Source organism: Osmia bicornis, chromosome 12 (genome assembly GCF_907164935.1).
Source record: "Osmia bicornis bicornis chromosome 12, iOsmBic2.1, whole genome shotgun sequence".
Lineage (NCBI taxonomy): Eukaryota > Metazoa > Arthropoda > Insecta > Hymenoptera > Megachilidae > Osmia > Osmia bicornis.
Genome location: NC_060227.1, coordinates 6,730,413 through 6,751,302, shown reverse-complemented (window position 1 = coordinate 6,751,302; position 20,890 = coordinate 6,730,413). Strand labels below are relative to the sequence as shown.

The window sequence follows — 20,890 nt, the reverse complement described above, 5'->3', positions numbered from 1 at the left end:
TGACGAGCAACGACCTGCCTCGATATCGCGTTTCAACTCCGGTGGCCTTAATCTAACCACCAAACTATCGTCCCCCGAATCATTTGTAAAACGTAATCGCATTATGCCATCCAGTACAGAGTTGATCTCGCGTTTCGACTGTTACTCTCGCGTTTCACAGCCGGGACGTCGAAAGCTTCCTTTTTTCCTGGAAGGCGCCAGGATGTCGACTTCTCCGCTTCGCGTATCGCGTTTCGAAAGATTTCTCTAGTCTCGCTGTTATTTTACCATTCTTCGAATAATAATACCTTCAATTAACAACGTAATCGTCGGTCTTACGCGACAAATCAGTAATATTTCAAACCCGTGATTTGCGATTTTAATTTGAATACTTAATTACGTTCTGGAAAGACTAAAGGCGTGTAAAATATTACGTGAAATTTGAAATGTAATATTTGATAGCGTTTAAGAGAGATTGTTTTTCTGCTTCTCACGACAGATCGAATATTCACGCTCAAGGTGAGCCTGAAAATGGCTGACAATGACATACCGGTCGCACGAGGCGAATAATAGGCGGGCATCTCGACGCTCCTTTCCATGAACTTCTATCTATATCGGCCTACCGGGAAAAGATACGAGAGGAATGTCTACCTGATCTTCTCCGCGTCCATTTCGCTCTGAAAGAGGGTGCTCGTTAAGTCGCCGCGATGAAATTGCAACAGGAATTCCGTTTAAACTAACAATTATCCTTTTTGTCGAAATGAAGGATCATCAGCTGATTATGTACACAATTGATACTACATCACTGTTAACTAATATTTCAATTAAAAAAAGAAAAAAGAAATCTATTAAATTTTGTATTCCCTGTCTAAAAATTAAAAAATTAACGATGCAATGAATATCAATATCTCATTTCCTCCAAAGATTAAATAAAACTATAGAATAAAGTAAATAATTTTCTATAAAAAAATTCTATTGCAGATATAGTCGGTATATTAATGTCGTCCTGGCCGAGAAGGAAGCGGGCAGTTCGTGGAAAGGCTGTATTCCTTGCCCGAAAGGATACTCTCGATCGAGAGGTCGGAGTAGCAGGGCAGAGGATTATCAACCACGAAATCTGCATAGGCAAAAGTCGTGAACCATTAAAGTCGTCGGCTTAAAGGCAATTTTATGGACTCCATAAACCATCTCGAGATCGTACCAACGTTCGTATTACGCAAGGATTAGAATCAGAATACGGCGAGGACGACTGGATAGCAGGTGCCCCTCGACGTCGTAAGAGGATTTTTACCAACCATGGAATCTGCGACTTTGTCGCGTAAACTCTGGATTTTTCATTTTTTCTTTTTTTTTTACGTCCTCGAGAATTCGGCAATTCGTGTGAAAGAGGATCTTTGATAAAAATTAATAATTTCACTACCTTGAAGAACTCTCGAGGGACAAAGAAGGGTCTGTAGAGGCGATTTCTACTGGAAATAATCGAAGAGAGTAAAGTGAATTGTTGGCCGCTAAACGCGATAAAACCCAGGATAATTTGATAAAAAATCTCGACTCTGGGGTTAGCCATCGAGAAAACTGTTTTCGCCACAGATCGACTCGAAGGACGAGCTCGGCCGCAGTAAAAAAAAAGAAAAAAGAAAAGAAAAGTAAAGGCTGGGAGCAAAGAAGCATCGAAGGAAACGAGAAGGAGGAGAAGGAAGAAGTAAAGGACGAGAAGGATCTGCAAAGGAAATCGAATATCGTTGTTCGAAGCTTCAGGGGATTCGATCGTGGCCCGATACTCGCAGCTCGTGGCGTGAATCTTGGACTGATTTATACTTCCAGGAAATAAAGGGGGGTGATTTAGAGGTGTCGGCTTGCTATTGTGAAGCGACCAGGCACAGGTGCTTCCGCTTTCGAAACGGTCCAAAAAGGAAAATAAAATTCTCGACGGTACCCCTTTTTCTCCGCTTTAACTGACGGATGGGAAAGTTACTTGATATGTATTCGCACAATCGTGATAATGAATCGTAAGAGGAGGAGCATTACGCCTGTTACGCTCGCGTTTATTACCGTTCAGCTCGTTCGAACGAGGTGCTTCGTGAAATTGATTTATCCTGAAACGATCGGTTTTGGTGTATGTAAACGAGAATCGGCGATGACTCGATGGGTTCTTTAACCTTTCGATAATGATACCATGCATATACGCGGTCAAAGAAATTCATTACGGTAATTTAAAAATTGATATGCTCCTTTGGTAATTGTCTTTTTAAAGTCTTGGCAGAATAAAGTATTAGAAATTATTTAGATTAAATAAAAAATATTCTTAATTAATTTTTCAAGTTTTTTCAATACCCGAAATTCTTCAACATTATTTCCCTCAGCGAGAAAAAGTATCGAGGTCAGATAACGATGATAATAATTACGAGAACGAACAGCTTTCTCGCCACCCGATTTATCAAATAACTGATCATTGACTTACGAACTGACTTCCTGTGCTAAATGTCACGCTCCATTGGTTCCTCGTCGATCGAGGACTCGTTTCAACTTAAACGAACAGAGAAATCGGACTTACCTGAAACAGAAAAACGGTAATTGACCATTAATACAGGGAAACATAACGGTTACGCGAGTTTCAACAAAGTTTCTTTATTTAAATGATTCCCTCCAAGAAGATAATATAAGAAAGTAATTTTAACATCATACAATTTATCGAAACGATCGGTCAAGTTGGTTTTCGATCATATTTTCGGATTAAAGTTCACTCTACGAACGTACATCCGGTAAGATAGCGAAACGGCGTGTATCAAGTTCGATCGCAGCGATTTACCGGCGAAGGAAGCGCGACGAATACTGGGCGGGTTGATTTCATCGAAAGTCGGCTCTTCTTCGGCGCGATTTTCAACGGTCTCGGGGCTCAATGCCCTCCCGGTTAGGATCGGCATCAAAGTTGACCGGGACAACTATCGAAGCCGATCGCATAAGGCCCAGGGTAATTTCTTGTACATTCTCCGTGTCGAATCGTAACAAAGTAAAGGAACGATGTAAAAACCGAACGATCATCGTTCCTTTACGCAAAACGGCTTTTTTCTTTGACTTTGTCGAAACCGGAGCCCGGAAGTGTGTGCCTCGAATGCGCCTGCTAACGAACTGATTTTTCTTGCACGCACCGAAAGGAATCGCATGCAAGCCTTACCAAATCGAGTGGATCGTGTTCCGACGCAAGAAACTAGCGAATTGTCTTAATTCGGATACGTGACCGTTTAAAAAGTCCAACCGATTATTCAAGCGAACGTGGGAGTCTCTTTTGTACTGTTGTAGAGAATGTAAGATAAAAAGAAGTCTAGTACCTTGAATTGCTTTTTTACGAATAATGCTCGTTGCGACGAGTAGAATATGGATATTCAAGTATGCCTACTTTGTACAGATTAAAAACGATCAGAACGAAAGGTACGCCCTTTTAAACAGAAGCGGTGTACAAGATACGATATTAAAATCCCCATTATTCAAATCTTCTCCATACATACCCTGTTGCCTGGTTCCGAGGCAAAGAGACAAGCAAGTGGCGAGATAAGAGGTTGCAAGAAAGAAGAAGAAGAAGAATACAAGGAGGAATAAGAAGGATGAGGGAGCGGACAATTTGGTGGGTCGCGAGGATGTCGGGCGTATTTAAAATGCAAATGCACATCGCGACGCGGTGGTTCTTCCCGGTTTCTCGTCCGGGAAGCCGATCATCCTGGATGTGGCCCACGTATGCGAGCTTCTTCATTCCGTTCAACCTCTTTCACCGGTATCTCCGCTCTAAAAGCGGACGGAGAAGGTTGCCTGTTCTTCTCGTCGCAAGGCATCTTATTAAGAAGCCGCATAAACGATCGATGCGCCACCGGGAATGCCAACTTCGGCTCGTTTTCGCGATGCAACGAGAGAGAAGGTGGAGGGCGAAAAAAGGCCGCCGCCCGTGACGGAACTGCATCGAAATCGACCACTGCCATTTACTATACTCGATCCAACGAGACGAGACAGTAAATGCATAGAAATGCACATGCTTGAAGCAGGACCGGCTCACAGTACACATATCCCGACCGAAACGTTCGAAGAACTGGAAACAACTGAGCTCCGACCCTGCGTCGAGCGCGCGAATTTGTAAACATATCTTGACTCGTCTCGTTGGACGGATTATATGCTTGGATGGTTAATAATGTAAAATTTTGAAATTGAAAATAATTCGAAGTACGGAATTAAATTAGAATTGAGGCTCTCTCCATGGTCCGTCATCGGAGAATTAAACTAATGACCACTGAGGCAATTAATGTATCAAAATGAACTATAATGGCACAAAGGATATTAAATTTAATTTTATCGACTTTAGTATATCAAGATATTACAATTAACAAATATTTATTGTTTTCAAAACATTCCCTGACATCTACCATGAAAAATATTTTATATCAGCTTCTCCGGCAAGAAGATCGTAAAAGTGGATCTTAAAATTTATCGATCGAGATATCGCTGCCTTTATTATTTCAATAAAATCAGAACGAAAACTTTATTGTGTAGAACGGAGCGATTGCACAAGCGTACCGCGAATACGATTCTAACGTTTAATGGCCCTCATTAAATTAAGCCTTTCGCTATTCTTTCAAGAGATTAATTCCGTGGAAAACGGACAACGCGAAGCACTATAACGCGGATGAAATATCTTGCTAGGAAACCATGACCGATCGGAAACCACCTCCATTTCGCTGGTAATTTTCATCCTTCACTCGTATTTCAATCGTGGTGTACCGAACTTCTTGTCCGACTTAATTCCATTTCTATGAATCATCGTTTTACTGTCGACCTTTTCTTCATCTCCCTTGGAAGCAAAATCCTTTAACGAGTCTTTAAGCTGAGCGGTAGAAAGACTTTTTTGCAAATTTTAAAATACCGAAGGCACCAATTTATTTCTTGAGAGGCAAACAGAAATTCAGAGGACGCAAATGATCCATCGCCAAACCTGCATCGTCTCTCCGTCCACGTCCCAGGACCAGGGTTATTTTTTTTCCCATTTAAATCGAACCCATCGAATAAACATATATGCACTCGGGGGGTTCGAGGGTCTACGGATGGAAGGCTCTCAAGATTCATGGATTCACCGCGAACGATGGATCGAAGGGGATCTACGGAGAGGGGTCGCAGAGATTATACGACTCCTAGGCGAGCCACGATCGAGATCCATTCGGATCTACATGATCGAATCCTGTCGATCCTTGCCGTCCCGACAAAGCGACACCGCTCTGCTAGACACGTTGCATGCGTTGCATACTGCATGCACAGCTGCATCGTTGCACTCGCTCGAGGAAACAGATTGCTTGTGTCTGGGGAATACGGTAAATAAATTGAACAGCCAGCTCGAAACAGGGAAAGATATTGAGGATAGCTTGTTAGATATCGTAAGTTTTTCATGATTCCATGGATAGCGGCTTCTTTTGTGCTTTAGACTGTTGTTCCTTTGAATTGTCTTGGTAAAAATGATATTTAAAGATTTCTGTAGCCCTCCCCCTTAGATTTTCTCTTGATTGTTAATAAAAAAAAGAATTCTATGCGCATTGACTTATAACGAAGAGGTGTCAATAAGGTTTCGTTAATTTGCAACCTATTAAAGAGAAACGAATAATGCGTGGGCCTGAACAGTTACGGTGCACGTCGGCCACGACTGATCGATGATATCACGGTATTTATTATTCATTGCCAGTCATTGGCCTGCCGGTGTGTAATTAAAGTGATTAATGTATCGCTCAATTGTAAAATTGGACGGTAAGGTTGCTTTCTTCCGGCAGCTTCGTGAAAATCGACAGGTTATTACACAGCGGGTTCATCGTTCAACGTTCTCGTGTTATCAACAGATTTTCCTTCGAAAATTGATTGTTTTCTTCTCTTTTAACTTTAAGTAGAATTATTCACTCCCTCGAACGACTCGTACGAATACTCGAAATTTGCATCTATTATGAGCTACTCTAAATTCCGTGTCACTTAATTGCGGCAACAAACCGAAGTAAAAGGCTTTCGTACTTGCTTCTAAACGATTTCCATTTTCGGACCGATCAGAGGCGTTTCGATTTCCTTCAACATTCTGTTATTGTTCCACGGTAACGAGGTGAGTAATGAAACATGTTCTGACCGATCGGGCGAAAGGTTAGGATGAGGAGAGAGCAAGGGGAAAGAGGCTGTTACACGATCCTTACACACCTTCTGTTCTGGTTCGACGTTTGCTCTCTTTACTGTAAGCCTCGCCATTAGGCCAAGAATGGATCAGTTGTAGCGGGAAATAAGAAAGGAAAAAACAGAAGAACAAATCGAATGAAACGAACGGTGAAATTGATCAGCGGTGAGAGAATCGATCGGAGAAGAGAAAGATCCGACAAAGAAGACTCTTCGACTACGCGTTTTAGTAAATTCGAGGACTGCGAAATGATTTAATTCGGCAGGTTAAATTAAAAATTCTTGCGTTAAGCAGGGATTGACGGGGAAAAAAAATTTCAAGAAAACTCGCAAACACATCGATTTACGAAACGCTCAGGCGCGTTTACTTTTTAATTAAGCCTATCGGCGCGCGATACAAACGCGAGACTTTTGCACGCGCCTTTAATGGAAAACGAAAAAGGACCAAGCATCGAACTTTGGCTGGTAATTAACTGCCGTCAATAAAGCGGCGGCTTGTTTCGTCGTTCAAATTAATTTCCTCACTGCGATAACGACAGTGCCTTCCTTCCTGATCGATCGATCGACGCTTTCAATGCTTTTTGTGCGATTCTTTCGCGAATTTAACGAAGAAACGGCACCTGTACGGTGCAATCTTTTCACTGGTGCATTGAAATATTCCAGCTGTAATAGGTTGAAAACGAACACGTTAATTGCTACAAGATCAGTGCTGACTTGCATCGTAAGTTCAATATACTCGGCTAATTAAAGAGGAAAAGTGAAATTTTCAGCGGTAATATAAAAAATAATGCAAGGTAACTGATTTTAACCCTTTATATGGGCAAGGAAAAGAAAATTTGTGCAGTAAATTGAAATACATATCAAGAGTTAAGTGCCAATACAAAGGGGATGTAAAATGCTATTCCAAAATTTTCTTCATTTACCAAAACGCAAAAGGTTAATTTTACTTCCGTTGTGTCACTTAACAAAACTCTGAATTTCTTCATCGTATATTGTCGAAATCGTGGATGGAAGTTATCTTTGACAAAGAAGCAGAGATCACCGGTATCCGTCAGGAGTCTGGTCGACGAGTGTCCTTCGGGAATGGCAATATATCGTTGCCAGGTCGAGCTGGCTGCACCGGATATACCGTTAGCCAGATCGGACGTGTGACGAGGCCGCAAAAGGCTCGGGACAATCCGAGATCCTGAAGACGATAGCCGGATGACGAGCGGAGCTCGGTAGAAAAGAGCGTTTGACGAATAGACAAGTCGGTATAAACACGAGCGTATATATTCGCCGAGTCCATTTCGCTACCGACCAGATGGAGATAAGCCTCTTTGTTGCTACGGCTCCCTCTTACTCTTCATCATCGTTCTCTTGCTACTTTTTTCCATCGACGATCTGACTAGCTTTTAACGTAACCCCCTTGTCGGTTGTCGAAGAATTCGATCTCGAACGGTCCCTCTTCGCGATGTTCGATTTAAGCCGACCCATCGGAAGTCGACGAACACACCCAACAACGATAAAACCTACCTCGCTTCCTTTCATTTCTTTTTTTTTTCCTTCCACTTGCTCACTTTCGCGGACCAACGTATGTATTTATAATTCAATCCGCTTATCCGACACAAGATTCGATGACACCGACAAGTTGCCACGAAGACCTGTTTGAAATCTCAATTTGATTTACGGCCAACGAATGACGAGAGGTAAAGATCATCGGTGTTTCAGATTACCGGCGTGCTCTTCTGAAAGGGATAATTGATTTGAAGAAATAAAATGAAATGAAATGAAATGAAATTGAAACAGAGTTCCTCAGAGAAGACGATGTCCTGGCTTCCCGATCTTCTCCATAAAATTAATTATGGATAAAATTAAATTAATTTTATGCAAAATAAATAAAATTAATCGTTAATAAACCTTCGTATAGAACGATTTACCGTTCTACAGTGTGTATATAGATCGATGTAAATCCGGTTAGAAAACGCGAGGGTATACAAAAGGCGAGTTGAAACAATCCTTTCGCTCTTTCCTTGGCTTCATAACTTCTTCCGCTTCTTTCCGAGCGGTGCACGCTCGATTGAAACGATGGGCGTAGAAACTCTGGCGACAGTTCAAGATAAATAACGCCTCGAGACAGGACAATGTGTCCGGCCTCTCGTTTCGCCCTCGCCTTTGCCATCGTGCGAATCCGGCTTAAGGGCGTCTTCTCTTAGCAAATGCGTTAACCTTTTCCGCGAGAGGACCGTGCCGCGTTCTAGAGGTAAACTGACTCGTTACATAACGCTCGTGGTTGTTCTCAATCGAATCGAGAGGAACAAGTTTACAGAATTGAATCCTTTCTAACTTCTAATCATCAGATTTTGAACACCGGATCAAACTTTTTGAAAACTTGATAAATATGCTTTATCTCGTTTGGAATACAAATTAATTTCCAAAGAAATTTAGAAAATGGCAAGATTTTATTTTTTATCGATCATAAATAAAGACCTTGGAAAATAAGAAAATGGTACCTTGAAATTATTTTCATTCAGAGCAAGTGTCACGTAAAATGATAAATTAAGAAATGAAAGTCAATTGGTTATGTTAATTTTGTAAATATATCGTTCAGTTTGAAATCGAATTAAGATTTGTCTCCCTCTCTAGGACTAGGAACGTAATCACGTTGCCGTATTAAAGATAATGAATTCCACGGTTCCCTGTTGAAAGGGGACACCTACTCTCTCGAGACCAGCCTTTGCATGAAACCAAGAATTACAAAATCACTTCTGAAGAGAGCTAGGTATACCGACCTACCGCGAGTTACCTAATTAACGTACCTGTAAATTTAAATTCATCGTGCAAAAACGTTTAAACGAGAAGTCGAAGATACTCATTGAACTAAGTATTATGTTAATCTCTTGTTCCCAAGTCATTCATATTTAACCTTTAGCAATCTAATTAGAAATGTACGATTGAACAATTAGAAATAATCAAAATAAATTTAAACAAAATTTACTTAAACGTTGTACGAGTATTTTCAATACGACCCTAAAATTGACTTCCCAGAAAGAAAATTATCCCCGTATTATCCCGAAGGTATTTCTCGAAACTCGTTTGAATGAACAAAGTGAAATGAAATGGTCGCGAGGGCACATCAAGGCGCGCCGCTCTAAATGCAAGCAGACGTGAAACGAAATCGAAGAAATGCTCGAAAGCACTTTCGATTCGTTCTGGATTCGCGACCGGCTCTGCTTTACGATCGGCACTGTCGTCCAGGTGAGAACAGGTCACCGATTTGACCCAGGCCTGAAAGCGAGCGGAAAGGAAACTAACCAGCTTCACGGAGAATGGGACACGTTTAAGGCTGCATTCGCATGCGACCTCGCCGATCCCGTCTTACCGATCCCGTTGCACCTTTAAATTGCCTACTTCCAACACAGCGAATCGAGCGTGAAACAGACGAGGGCTCGAAAGGGTTCTTTCATTGATTTTCAACGAGCAACAGTTCATTCTTGTTAAAAGTTCCAAATAAGTACATGGTTTAGTAATAAATCAGGAATGAAAAATATAAAAAATAAAATTCCTAAATAATTAACCCTCAGACGGCGGACCACAGAGAGCCACAAAAATTATTTTTATGATATGTGAAATTCCTAGTAACACGAATGTCCTCGTTTGGCTCACGATTGACCCAGGCCCCGTTGTCCAAGGGGTTAAAGAACGGAGACAAATTAATTTACAAACGAAGACAAATTAATTCTTCCATGTGTTTATAGCCTTCTCTTTGAAATAACAAAATCATTATCGTATTTCCAAGTGGCAAAAAACGCGACCAATTAACTTGCAATCATTCCACGACCTCTGTCGAAACCTGCATCACCGAAAGCAATGGGTGCACCGCGGGAGTGCGCGATCCCGAAGCAAATAACGCTTTTTCTCTCGCCGAAGGAATCCTTATTTCTCAGCCCGGCGAAGAAGAAGTCTTCCCTTCGAATCGGTCTACTTTACGGCTTAAGGACATCAAGAACGAGGAGGCTTTAAAGAAGAGCAGACACGTTATTCGCGAAGGCGTGGTGCATGCTTTCTCGATGCTCGTACATCACGAGCAGCATGCGATACGCCTACATGAAAACGCGGCTAAAAACGAGTCCACGGAACTATAACGTCATCCGGGTCCCGGACAATTTCAGGAGTGACTGATGTCGCGAAAAAGAAGGCGCGTTAGAGAAAGGCGGGCGCCATGCTGAGCGACAACGCGGCTCGTTAGCAATCAGCTCGCTAAAGGTGGTCTTCCTCGCTGCTTCATTTTTCCCCGGCTACGCTGTTTCTCTTTGTTTCGTGTTTTCCAACCCTCCCCCCCCCCTGTCCTTTAGCAGTCTGATGGGTTCAATTCCATCCTTGATGGACGACTCCCCGGAGACGCGAAAAGTAAGGAATCGTCTGTACTCAAAAATAGGTGCAGGGATTATTAAGCAAAATTAAAAATTTTCGTTAGAGGTACACTCAGATCTTAATTTATATTAATTAAATATGGTCTATTAAATTCATTTTCAAGAAATTAGAACACCTTCTAAGAAATATTTCCACCCTTCTATAACAAATCAATAACGAATCCTCATCTGCATAATTATTCACCATGAATATTCTATGAATCAAACACCAAGAAGAATGTCCATCTGCTGGACAATTCTAATGCTCTTGTCAATCTGACGTATCGAATACATGGAACAGGATATGATACGCAACAGGACATGTCGCGAATAATTTATCAGAACAGTACTGATATTATTCTCATCGGTCAAGGAAGCTGGTCCACGATTGACATATCTCTTCCTGTCCAAGATGCTGGCACGATTCTGCCAGTCCCTCGCCCCTTCCTCTGCCTTATTATAAATTATGCTTTTGTTTCTTCATCGACTGATCCGCGAACCGATCGGTTCGGACAAAGAGGATCCTCTCTGTCGAACAGAAGAAGGCTGAGGGCGACTGTCAAGAATGACGGCACCCTCCGGAGAAAGGAGACGCGAGCATTTATTGTTCGCGATTCGAACCGGACTGTTGATCGATTTCGCGACTCGATTCTCTTTCTTCTATATTCGCCGTTACTCGATCGTACCCCGGGTACCCCGTCGTGGAAGTTGTATAAATGAAATGTTGATTTTCTTTCGATGCAGGGGGTGAATGTGTTGCTGATATATTTTCGAAAGAAAAATATTCTACATGATCTCTTTATTTTTTTTCGACGAGTTAATATTTTATTTTAGAAATATTTCTACGAACGGAACTCGGAAATCTACGTTGTCATAAACCCTATATAATGAAGATAAGATTTGAAAAGTGTTACGAGCCGACCGACACAAAACAGGAACAATTCGCCGTGGAAAGAGGGAAAAAAGAAATTCCACGAAATCGCAGCAAAAGTTGCACGTGGTGTAAGATGGAAGGGGTAGGTGGCTTGCCGCGGGACACTTACATAAATACGAAGAGGTAGGTAAAGCGTGGACGGGCGAGCAAGATTCTATCTACGTTTACCCAACACGCCCGCTAAGTCTTCTAGCGGACTTTATCCGCTCGGATCTGCGCTCGCGAGTCTCCCTTTCTGCCTCCGCTTATCCGTTCCTATCTTTCCTCTCTCCTCTGGCTCGCTCGCGTACGAGAAGTTGGACGGGCAGCTCTAGAAAGGCGGCATCTAAATTGGTTCAGATCACCGTCCACTGATTGCGAACGCCTAGACCAATGGGAAAGAGACGGAGTTCGAAAAACTTCAGGCCGTGCACACGGTTTTTCGTTCTACTCCGTCGATTCGTTTGCCCCTTGCTGAGAATTCTTTCTTACCACTGCAGCAATATCTCGCCTTATTCTACTACTAAAAATAATGCAAACTCGAATAATTACAATCGTCTACCCATAAATAACAGTTGGCAGAAAGCTTCAACAGAAGCTGAAGATCGACAACGAAACCCTATTCGTCTTCCTTCGTTCTTAAGAAAAATGTCGATTGAGATAACAAAGGAGGAGAAACATGGTCTGTCTGCAATCGGCGCAATTGTGCGATAACTATGCTGATTCTTCCTTGAAGATTTCCTAGTCGCGAGAAGAAACGACCAATGGCGAGCAGAGGCCGAAGAAAGGAAAGCAGAAGGGGAGAAGTCGGATAAGGGCTAACAGAATACCCCGGCCATTGTCCAGCGTGGACAATGCAAGGCTGCTGGATTATGCTACACGCAATCTACATCTTCGGTAATGTATCATAGACGCGCGTGTTACGATGCACCCTGAAGACGAGGAGCTTTAAAGTGTACTTCTTCAAGAGAATATTGAGATATCTGCTGGCTTCTCTTTAATTAATACTTTGTGAAAACAGTTAATTAAGTGATAATTTTCAGTTATAGAAAAATTAAAATATTAAGAAATATCCCGAAAGAATTGAATAACCTTTCTGTTTGCGTATGCAGAAGGTGAATACACACGACCCATGGAAAAATGGAAATCTTATTGAAATTCGATAAGATCCTACGAAATTTGATACATCAAGTGTTATTACAGCAACAGTCCAGGAAGAAGACTGGACATAGTATCTTACTGATTCCCGTTCCGTGTGAACACCTGGACGTACACCTGAGAAGATGGCGTCGCAGATAACATTGTTTCGCCTTTTGTCGGATCGTTGATCGGGACGATCTATGGCACCTTTCGCGCGACGCCACCTTTATATCATCATTGTGGTCAGGTAGCCGCTATGTACTTTGGCGAAAGGATGCACACCACGAGTCTACCCTCTGAATCCCATCTGACTTTTATCGATTATCGATCAGGATCGCGTGTATAGATTGAAACACAATAAGTACTATCCAATTTTAGCGTGCTGCTGATTTTAATTTCAACCGGCTTTCATCGAAGCAAGATTTTGGTAAGTTGCAAAAACCCTCATCTCATTACATCCAGCAATTACAAAGAAGGATCCACGATGGACTTAGCACGGTGCACCCCCATTCGGCTCTGCGAAATCCTGAATGCTCGCGAGTATCCTCTTTCCTCGAACCGCTTAGCGCTATTTAGCGGATCCTTTTACGGGACAGCAGATCCCGACAAGAAAGGAAATCATGGCAAACGGGCCGACGACGAAGCTTCGAAACAAACAGGACGTAAAAGAAACGAGAGAAAGGGAGAGAGAGTAAAGGAGGCGAAGGTAGAGTACCAAAATGGCGGAGCGGTTGGCAAGTCCAGGGACAAGATAAGCCTTTGTGCCCTAACAGAGGCCCCGGGCAAAGGATTCCCTTCCTTTCGGTCTCATATTTCGCGAATCCTGCTATCATATTTTACTCGTTGCCCCCTTCCTTCTCTTTACCCTTTCCCTACCTTCCAAGACCCTTTCGGCTCGTCTCTCATTTTTTGCTCGCCAACTTTTCGGGGCCCTTCGAATCTGTTCTACCTTTTCGATCCTCCAAACCCACCTCGGTCCCCCTTAAATCTCCCCTCGATTGTTCATCGCTCTACTAGCCGAGGTCCATTCGATTCGAGCTCCCAATATGCGACCAGGACCTCCACCCCTATTTTTTATTTCAGCTTTCGAATATTATTGTCCGCTCTGTTTGCCGCGCAGCTCTTTCTACGATACTTATTATATTTGCGAGTCGGAGTTTTGTGGAGGAATAAATTATGTAAATGTTTCCCCGAAGAAAGGGCGAATGATTTCTGGTTTCAAGGCAGATCGTGGACACTTAAGGGGTCGCTTTTGGGTACTTACACTTTCCTGATTCTTATCTCGTGTGCAAATGTATGGCTTTGTAGGTGGTTTATTTTTATTTTACGAGGATTTTTGTGTAATTTGCAGAGAATCGCTGGATCGAATTGGAATTTTGAATCGTGATAATAAAACTTTCGAAAAATTCTGCTATACTTAAAATCAGGAGTAAATAATCGTATTCTCCAAGAAACAATCAACAAACATAATTATCCATCAGTGGTTTACGCGTCGAGAAAGCCGGTCAAATTAAATCTGTCAGTTTTTACATAATCAAGCGACGGTTCGTGAAATTTCAACTGGAGACGAGATCGTCAGGAAGCGAGGGCTCAGCGGGGTTCGAATAAAACAAGACACCAAACGTCGCCGGCGACAATAATTTAATCCTGCTCGCGTCCCCTTTCCCTGGTTGCTTTTCGAAACCGGTTGGACCTTGTCCATCTTACTCGAAAAATTCGTCTGGACCGACATCGAAACAGCGGAGGGGGAATCGCGTTAACACGAGGGCAGAGATTAAATTAAAAAACGGACAGACGTCGGTGGTAAATGAAATTTTTGGATAAACAATTTATATAATCAGTCCAATTTGTACGATAAAAATGTGCAAAATAAAATATTACAAAAATCATCCCTCGAGATTTCAAATTCCTTTCTCAAAATCATAAAAATGAATTTTCTACCGCCACTAATTTTAATGAATAATCAATTTCAATAACGAGAAACGGTAAAACAAAAATATCTAAGTACGGAACACGCAGGAGGAATTCCACGCACGCGGGAACGCGTGTAGAAAAAGAAAGAAAACTTACCCGATCCCTTAGCTGAGAAATATTAATCGAGAAAGTTTCCAGTAAAAAAAAAATCAAAGGTGGGATCTCGAGGACAGGATATGAGGCGTGTTTCCTTAATTGCTCGACGTGTTTCCTCGTCGACCGGACGATTTATCCTGTCCGCGGGTATTCGTTGAATAGCGTGCACATCGAGGCGTAACAACGACGTCGAGGAGGAGGACGATGGCGCGGCAAAGGTCGCGCGAATTGTAAATCGCGGCGATAAATCGAGACGGAGGGAGGAGGAAGAGGAACGGGGAATAAAGAGACGGCGAAATAGCGTTCGAACGGTCGTAATCGATGGCCGCCGTTTCGAGCTCGATTCGCGGTTCGATCTTAACGCTCTATTTGTTGCGAGAGAAGGCTTGCGAGAATATTCTCTTCTCGTGCCAGGGGACCAGGCTGGGGAATGGTAATTCTACGGGGTGATTTCAATGGTATACGATAGAAGTTGCGAGGAATGGTATCGTGGAATTGTTGAGCCTCAGGGGTATCGTGATGTCGCTGAATGGGAGTAGGTGAGCTTGAAATAGCTAAGAGGAAGAGTGTTGCAAATAGTGTTGAAAGATCTGAATTATCGATCTCGAAACTCCTTGAAATCTTTTCAATAAGCAATTCGTTAGATATGAAACGTGGTGCAATTATACATAAATATTGTATTTCGAAACGAAGAGAGTCTGACTCAAATTTCATTTCATGACATAAAAGTATTTTAAAATAGCAAAAAAGATTGCTGAAGCTTTAAATAATTGAAGTACCATAAGTGTCATTTTCAAATCCTTTTGTGTCATCAATTTCTATTTACCTACTCTGGCCATTTTTTTCATATCAACGTATTAATAATTCTTATTACACAATGCTATGTTAAATACTATTATTTCCGCTGCATACCATAGAATTATTTTCTCAATTCTATTCATCATTGACCAACCACGAAGCAGCGTTCACCACCCTGAGAATCTTGCTGAATCCTCCCGAGGCGTTTACGCGATTCCCAGCGATATCGAGCTCGCTCATTCCCCGCCGATTATATCGGTTATCGATCGGCAGAATCTCGGATGCGAGGCCTCTATGCTAGACCCTTAGAGGGTCTGGTTAGCCAGGAAGACGGGCGTACGCGGTGTCAAACAATTAAGCTTGACTTACGCGTCTGTAACCGCGTTAAAAGAGGAAACGAGTTGCCGGCTGGCATCCTTCCGCGGCCCGTTGCCATCAGATAAATGCAAACCGTGGCCCTGTCATCTCCGAGCAATTTACCGACGACACCGCTACGACTTGCCAGAAGTTAGCCAAGAACTCGCGAGTTCTTCGCGCTATCGTACACGTGGGATCTTGATTTCCCTCGGTGCGCTCGCGAAGCGTCGCTGGTTCGCGCGAATAGCTAACTTTTCCGTGAAAATACCGCGCGATCGCGCGAGATATTCGAGAAAGGAAATCTAGAGATCTATTTGCAGTAACTAGAGTATGTCGCGTTTTACATTTTCAAAATAGAACAGAATAATAACGTAATTCGACAAATTTTGTTAAACGGATGTGGTTTGTGTGGTCACGCGAATGATTACCTCCAATGCGGTACTTGTGGTGAACGATACTTTTTTTTCAATACAGTGTTTAATAGGAGCATGCAAAAGATGAAAGGAGTTTACTTACCAGGCATGCAGACACACCGGAACGTTCCTGGATCGTCGAGACAGGAACCGTCGTTCTGGCAGGGATGGGATTCGCACTCGTTCACGTTTGTTTCGCATCTGGGCCCGGTGAATCCTTGCGTGCAATTGCAGGCGAACGAACCGGGTGTGTTCACGCAGATACCATCGTGTTCACAAGGGGATCCTGGAAAAATTGATAAATAAATTAAATTAAATTTATAGGTACAACTTCAATTTAATTCAATTAAATTCGATGTTTACTTATGTGCATTTTGAGTAAAGCAGATTTAATTTAAGATTTATGGTAATAATTAAAACAGTAGCGCAAATGTTTTCCTTCTGATAAACATTTAATGCCTTCTATCAATCCTCGATCACCGTGAGCCATAATTTTAATTCAATTTTTTATTTCATATTATTCTCATTTTCACACGATATTCCTGTAAAAATTATTTTCCGAATAAATATTTAAACAAATCAATAAGATTTCTTCTTTCAAAGTCCCCTATGTGCCCTATTCTTTCTTCAAAAAATGATCAGTTACATACAAGCGATGAAAACAAAGTGAAAAGAAGAGAGGACAGAAACGACCTGATGCGATCCCCAAGGAGTCAGGAAGAAAGCTTCTTTACAGTGGTCGTGCAAGGCTGGATAATTAAAACAGCCGCAAACCGGTGAACACGTGGTGCATAATAATTAATAGCCGTGCGCTAGTCCAAGTGCAGCATGCAGGTGCATCCCCCATGGGATGCGACACATGCACGATAGCGAGCCTTAATTGGCCAAGTAGCCGAGCTTTTTAGAAGCGTTTGCCATTAGGGGAAGAAGCGAAGTCGAACAAGCACGACGACCATAAGAAGGAAGTTACCGGCTACAGATTCCAGGGTTAAACCTTTTCTGCCAACTTTCTTGGACAGGAATCCATTTCACGGGGACCGTATTCTCGGAGTTACGCTAATTGCAATAAGATAATTACCGCTGTCAGCTGTCAGACGCTCGTGAAATGAGCGTTTCATTAAGACTCGTTGCAGAAGAGTGAATTTTGTCATTGCAATCTTGCTACGGTGATGCTGTGCTGTTCGTAAAGGTTTATATATTTTTAATTATGCAACGCGTGTGATCCTGTTGGAATGTTGCAATGATCATTTGTCAAATTGCAAGACTGCTGGTGCGATGAAATGAAATTGCAACGAATTGGATTCTATTAATTAAATTACACAACTCAACGGCGCAAAATTGCAATCGAGCCATTCCACCGATTGTTAGCACTTCTTTGTGACCTAACATCGTCAGATTACAGTGGTGAGAAACAAGCTAGCTGGTTTTATCGGAATTATGCGCTCGTTATAGCGAGTACAGTTTGTTTTTCGTTTCGAGTGCCGAGGGGGGAAGAGAAAGTGCTCGATGGAGAATGAAAGAATCTTGGAAATCACACGCTGTCGCGTTCCAGTCGACCAACTTTCGTATGGGAGTTTCCATTTCTGACAACAGACCTGGATTTGTTCAATATTTTCAGCCAACTATGGATAAACTTTAGAGAATACCAATGATTGTTGCTTACTCGAGATAATAATTTTTGATAAAATAAAAAATCGTTAAGCTGAATGTAGTTAATTGTCTGATAAAATTATATATCCACAAGGGAGGTGTATTCTATAGAATTTGAATACATTTTTCAACTTACACCATGCCCCTCTTTGCTTTCACTAAAAGACGAGGAAGTTCACACACCTTCTGTATACGCATTTGTTGTGCATGCAACGCTTCACCGGTGAAAGTTTCTTTATACTATTAATTAGAATGACCACGGTAAACTAAACTAAATTTCACTGCAACTTGTATGCAATTACAAGTAAATTCCAATTTTTCTTTCAATTTTAATGAAAAATAAAAATAGCGATACTAAAAAATTTCTCATTGCAAATGAAAGTTAATAAATTCAACAATTTAAAGTCGACATCCAACAACCCCAATTAAAATTGAAAAACACATCCACTAGAAGTTACATAGGTACAAATGTGCCACTTGAAATGAACCACCACTAAAATTCAAGTACCCCAAGTGTTCAGCGAAGCTGCAGCTTCGTCTCATCGAAATCCATCTGGAGGAATGTTGTTCCGTTAGAAACGGAATCCTCTCGTCGACGCTCTGGGCAACGATTCGACATCGTTCCCTGGCATACAATGCTAATGCGGTCGAAAAACAAGCGGTTCTTCGCGGCAAACACGAAACTCTTCGTGGTCGCTTGTTCCCAGGGCGAACGCGTACGAAATTACCGGTGAGGGATTATTTTTCTAATTTTTCCAAGGAAGTCGATTCGCCGTTTTGTAAACTGGCGTCTACGTGGCACGTTCTCGCATACCGATCTCGTGTAATTCGTGCCAGCACGGTTTTTCACTGCTGCACAGGTAATTGCTGTCGCGGTACGCGACGTTTGAAGAAACCGGGTAGAAAAGAGAAGCAAGGGTGCACGCGTGTTTATGCGACAGCAAGAAACACATTGCTCGGTCGTGTTCGCCGGACGAACAGATGACGAATCGGTCGACAGCGAGATCGAGCCGACAAGGTCGAGGCACCGATGACAAGAAGAGATTATGAAAAACGTAGCGCGAAGAGCGGTGTTTTCGCGTTTCACCTGCTGAAATATCTTTTCTAAGTTGCGAGGATATTTTTAACGTCAGAAGATAATCGTCCGAAGGGGTAGAATTAATCTCGAATAAAATTCTTAATTCCAAATTAACGAGAAATCGCTGAGACAACGAAGAGGATCCAGCGAAACACTCAATCTCAGTATCTCATTTAATCGCAGCTTCGACCAACAGCCGATCTTAATACAGAAATTTCTCTACATCATTATCCAGCGTTGGATCACGCTGATTCCATAATATCGAGGGTTCGTCGTCGAATATAATATCAGGGATAATCGATCAATCGTACTCGCTCGAGGGCGTAGTTTGCGAGTGTTGTCGATTGCCGGTAGCTCGTCCTCTGCTTCTTGTGCGCTCCGCTTACTCTTAAGGGACTTAATCTACCAGAAAATATGCAATCTAGATAATAACACAGCTGAGGCCGGATCACGAGGTCATTATGGTTGTTATTAAACTTAAAATAACAATTTAGCGTTTAATTAGATTCGTTGGTGCGCGGTCGCCAGCGGAGCTCGCATGAGAAAACTGACCGGGCTGCAGATCTTTCTAAGCTTCCACTTCCGGCTAAATCTTATTAACAATCTTATTTCTGTCCTCCGGAGTACAACACAAGCAACTCGCAATCTGTCCTTCTTTTTCCGTTTACCTACAAACTTGGGGAATTCTTGAGTGTTCCCTCTTGAAAGTTTGTCCGAGAGGATTTACTTGAATTGTAAACGGTTCTTAACAAGAAGAAGAAAAAGACGAAGGAAATACTATTTAGACACGATTGCAAGGTTTCTCGGTAAATACCAGAAAATTGTGAAAATTAAAATTTAATTTTGTAAAAATAAAGCTTATAGCCAAGAAAAATTTTCCAACATGTCACGTTTCGTCCATAATGTCCAATGTAGCCCGGATTTTCGAGGTGCCTACAGGTATGCAGGCGATCCATCCAGGTATACGAACTACCTTACCTCGTATCGGTTTACCATTGTCAGAGCGACGTTGCCGAATTTCGGTGTAACAATGGGTCTTTGTTTAGCCGGCAGGTAGCGAACGCAGCCCCGGCTTCCTCGCCGTGGAGATCCGGCCGAGTCAACTTCGCCGCGAAAACGAAGAAGAAGGGCCCCGGCCTGGTCTCGATGGAACACGGAGCTTCAGCACGAAACAAGAGGGATTTCGTTACGCGTTTACCACGTTGTTTGCATTGGCACGCAATGAACGGGCTTGCGGAACTCACACGAAGCCCGTTATATGTGCGCGCCCCACGTAAAGAGCAACTTGATCCACGGACCAATTTTTTTTTTCATTTTCTTTTTTAAGAACACTCCAGGCTTTCGTTTTTTATTTCTATTATTTGGATGTTCGTATTATTGCTGGATTTATGTAGCTTCGTTAAATAATTTTTTGCATCATTATATATTTATTTAGTTTTTTTTTTAAATGAAAAATTGCTTTATATATTTTCCTCAAAAGATTGCATCGTAATACTGTAAATTACTGCAGTTCCCATGAAACGTATTGCAGCGTTAATTTACGATAGAATAACGATTAAATTAAATTAAATAGAACGTGAGAGGATGAGCGGTGCACAACAAAATGATTCTTTTTAATACCTCATGATACGATAACGTAACCTGTCCGTAATTACCTTCATTGTAATTCCAGGAATTATTCAATAAAATTATGAGAACTGATTATAAATATTGAATAAAAACGGATCTTAATTATCGTTGGATTAATTTTCTGAATAATGCATATGGACATCATGCTGAGAAATGAAAAGAAAATGAGCTTCTAGAAATTTTAAACTATACCTCAATAAATAATTATATATTTTATCTTGGATTTTCTAAAGAAAATTCATATTCAAGAACGAAAGATCATATCTGAAGACATCAAAGCGAAGAATACCAT

The 20,890-nt window shown here is 41.9% G+C and overlaps 1 protein-coding gene across 2 annotated transcripts in view; it reads right to left on the bottom strand.

The window, feature by feature from the left end:
- Positions 1-20,890, bottom strand: part of LOC114871706 (neurogenic locus Notch protein) — a 161,052-nt gene that overhangs the window by 33,341 nt on the left and 106,821 nt on the right. For both annotated transcript variants that reach the window (XM_029177932.2, XM_029177933.2), the window contains one exon: positions 16,345-16,527. In XM_029177932.2, coding sequence (XP_029033765.1) covers positions 16,345-16,527 — 183 coding nt within the window. The remainder of the gene's footprint in view (positions 1-16,344; positions 16,528-20,890) is intronic.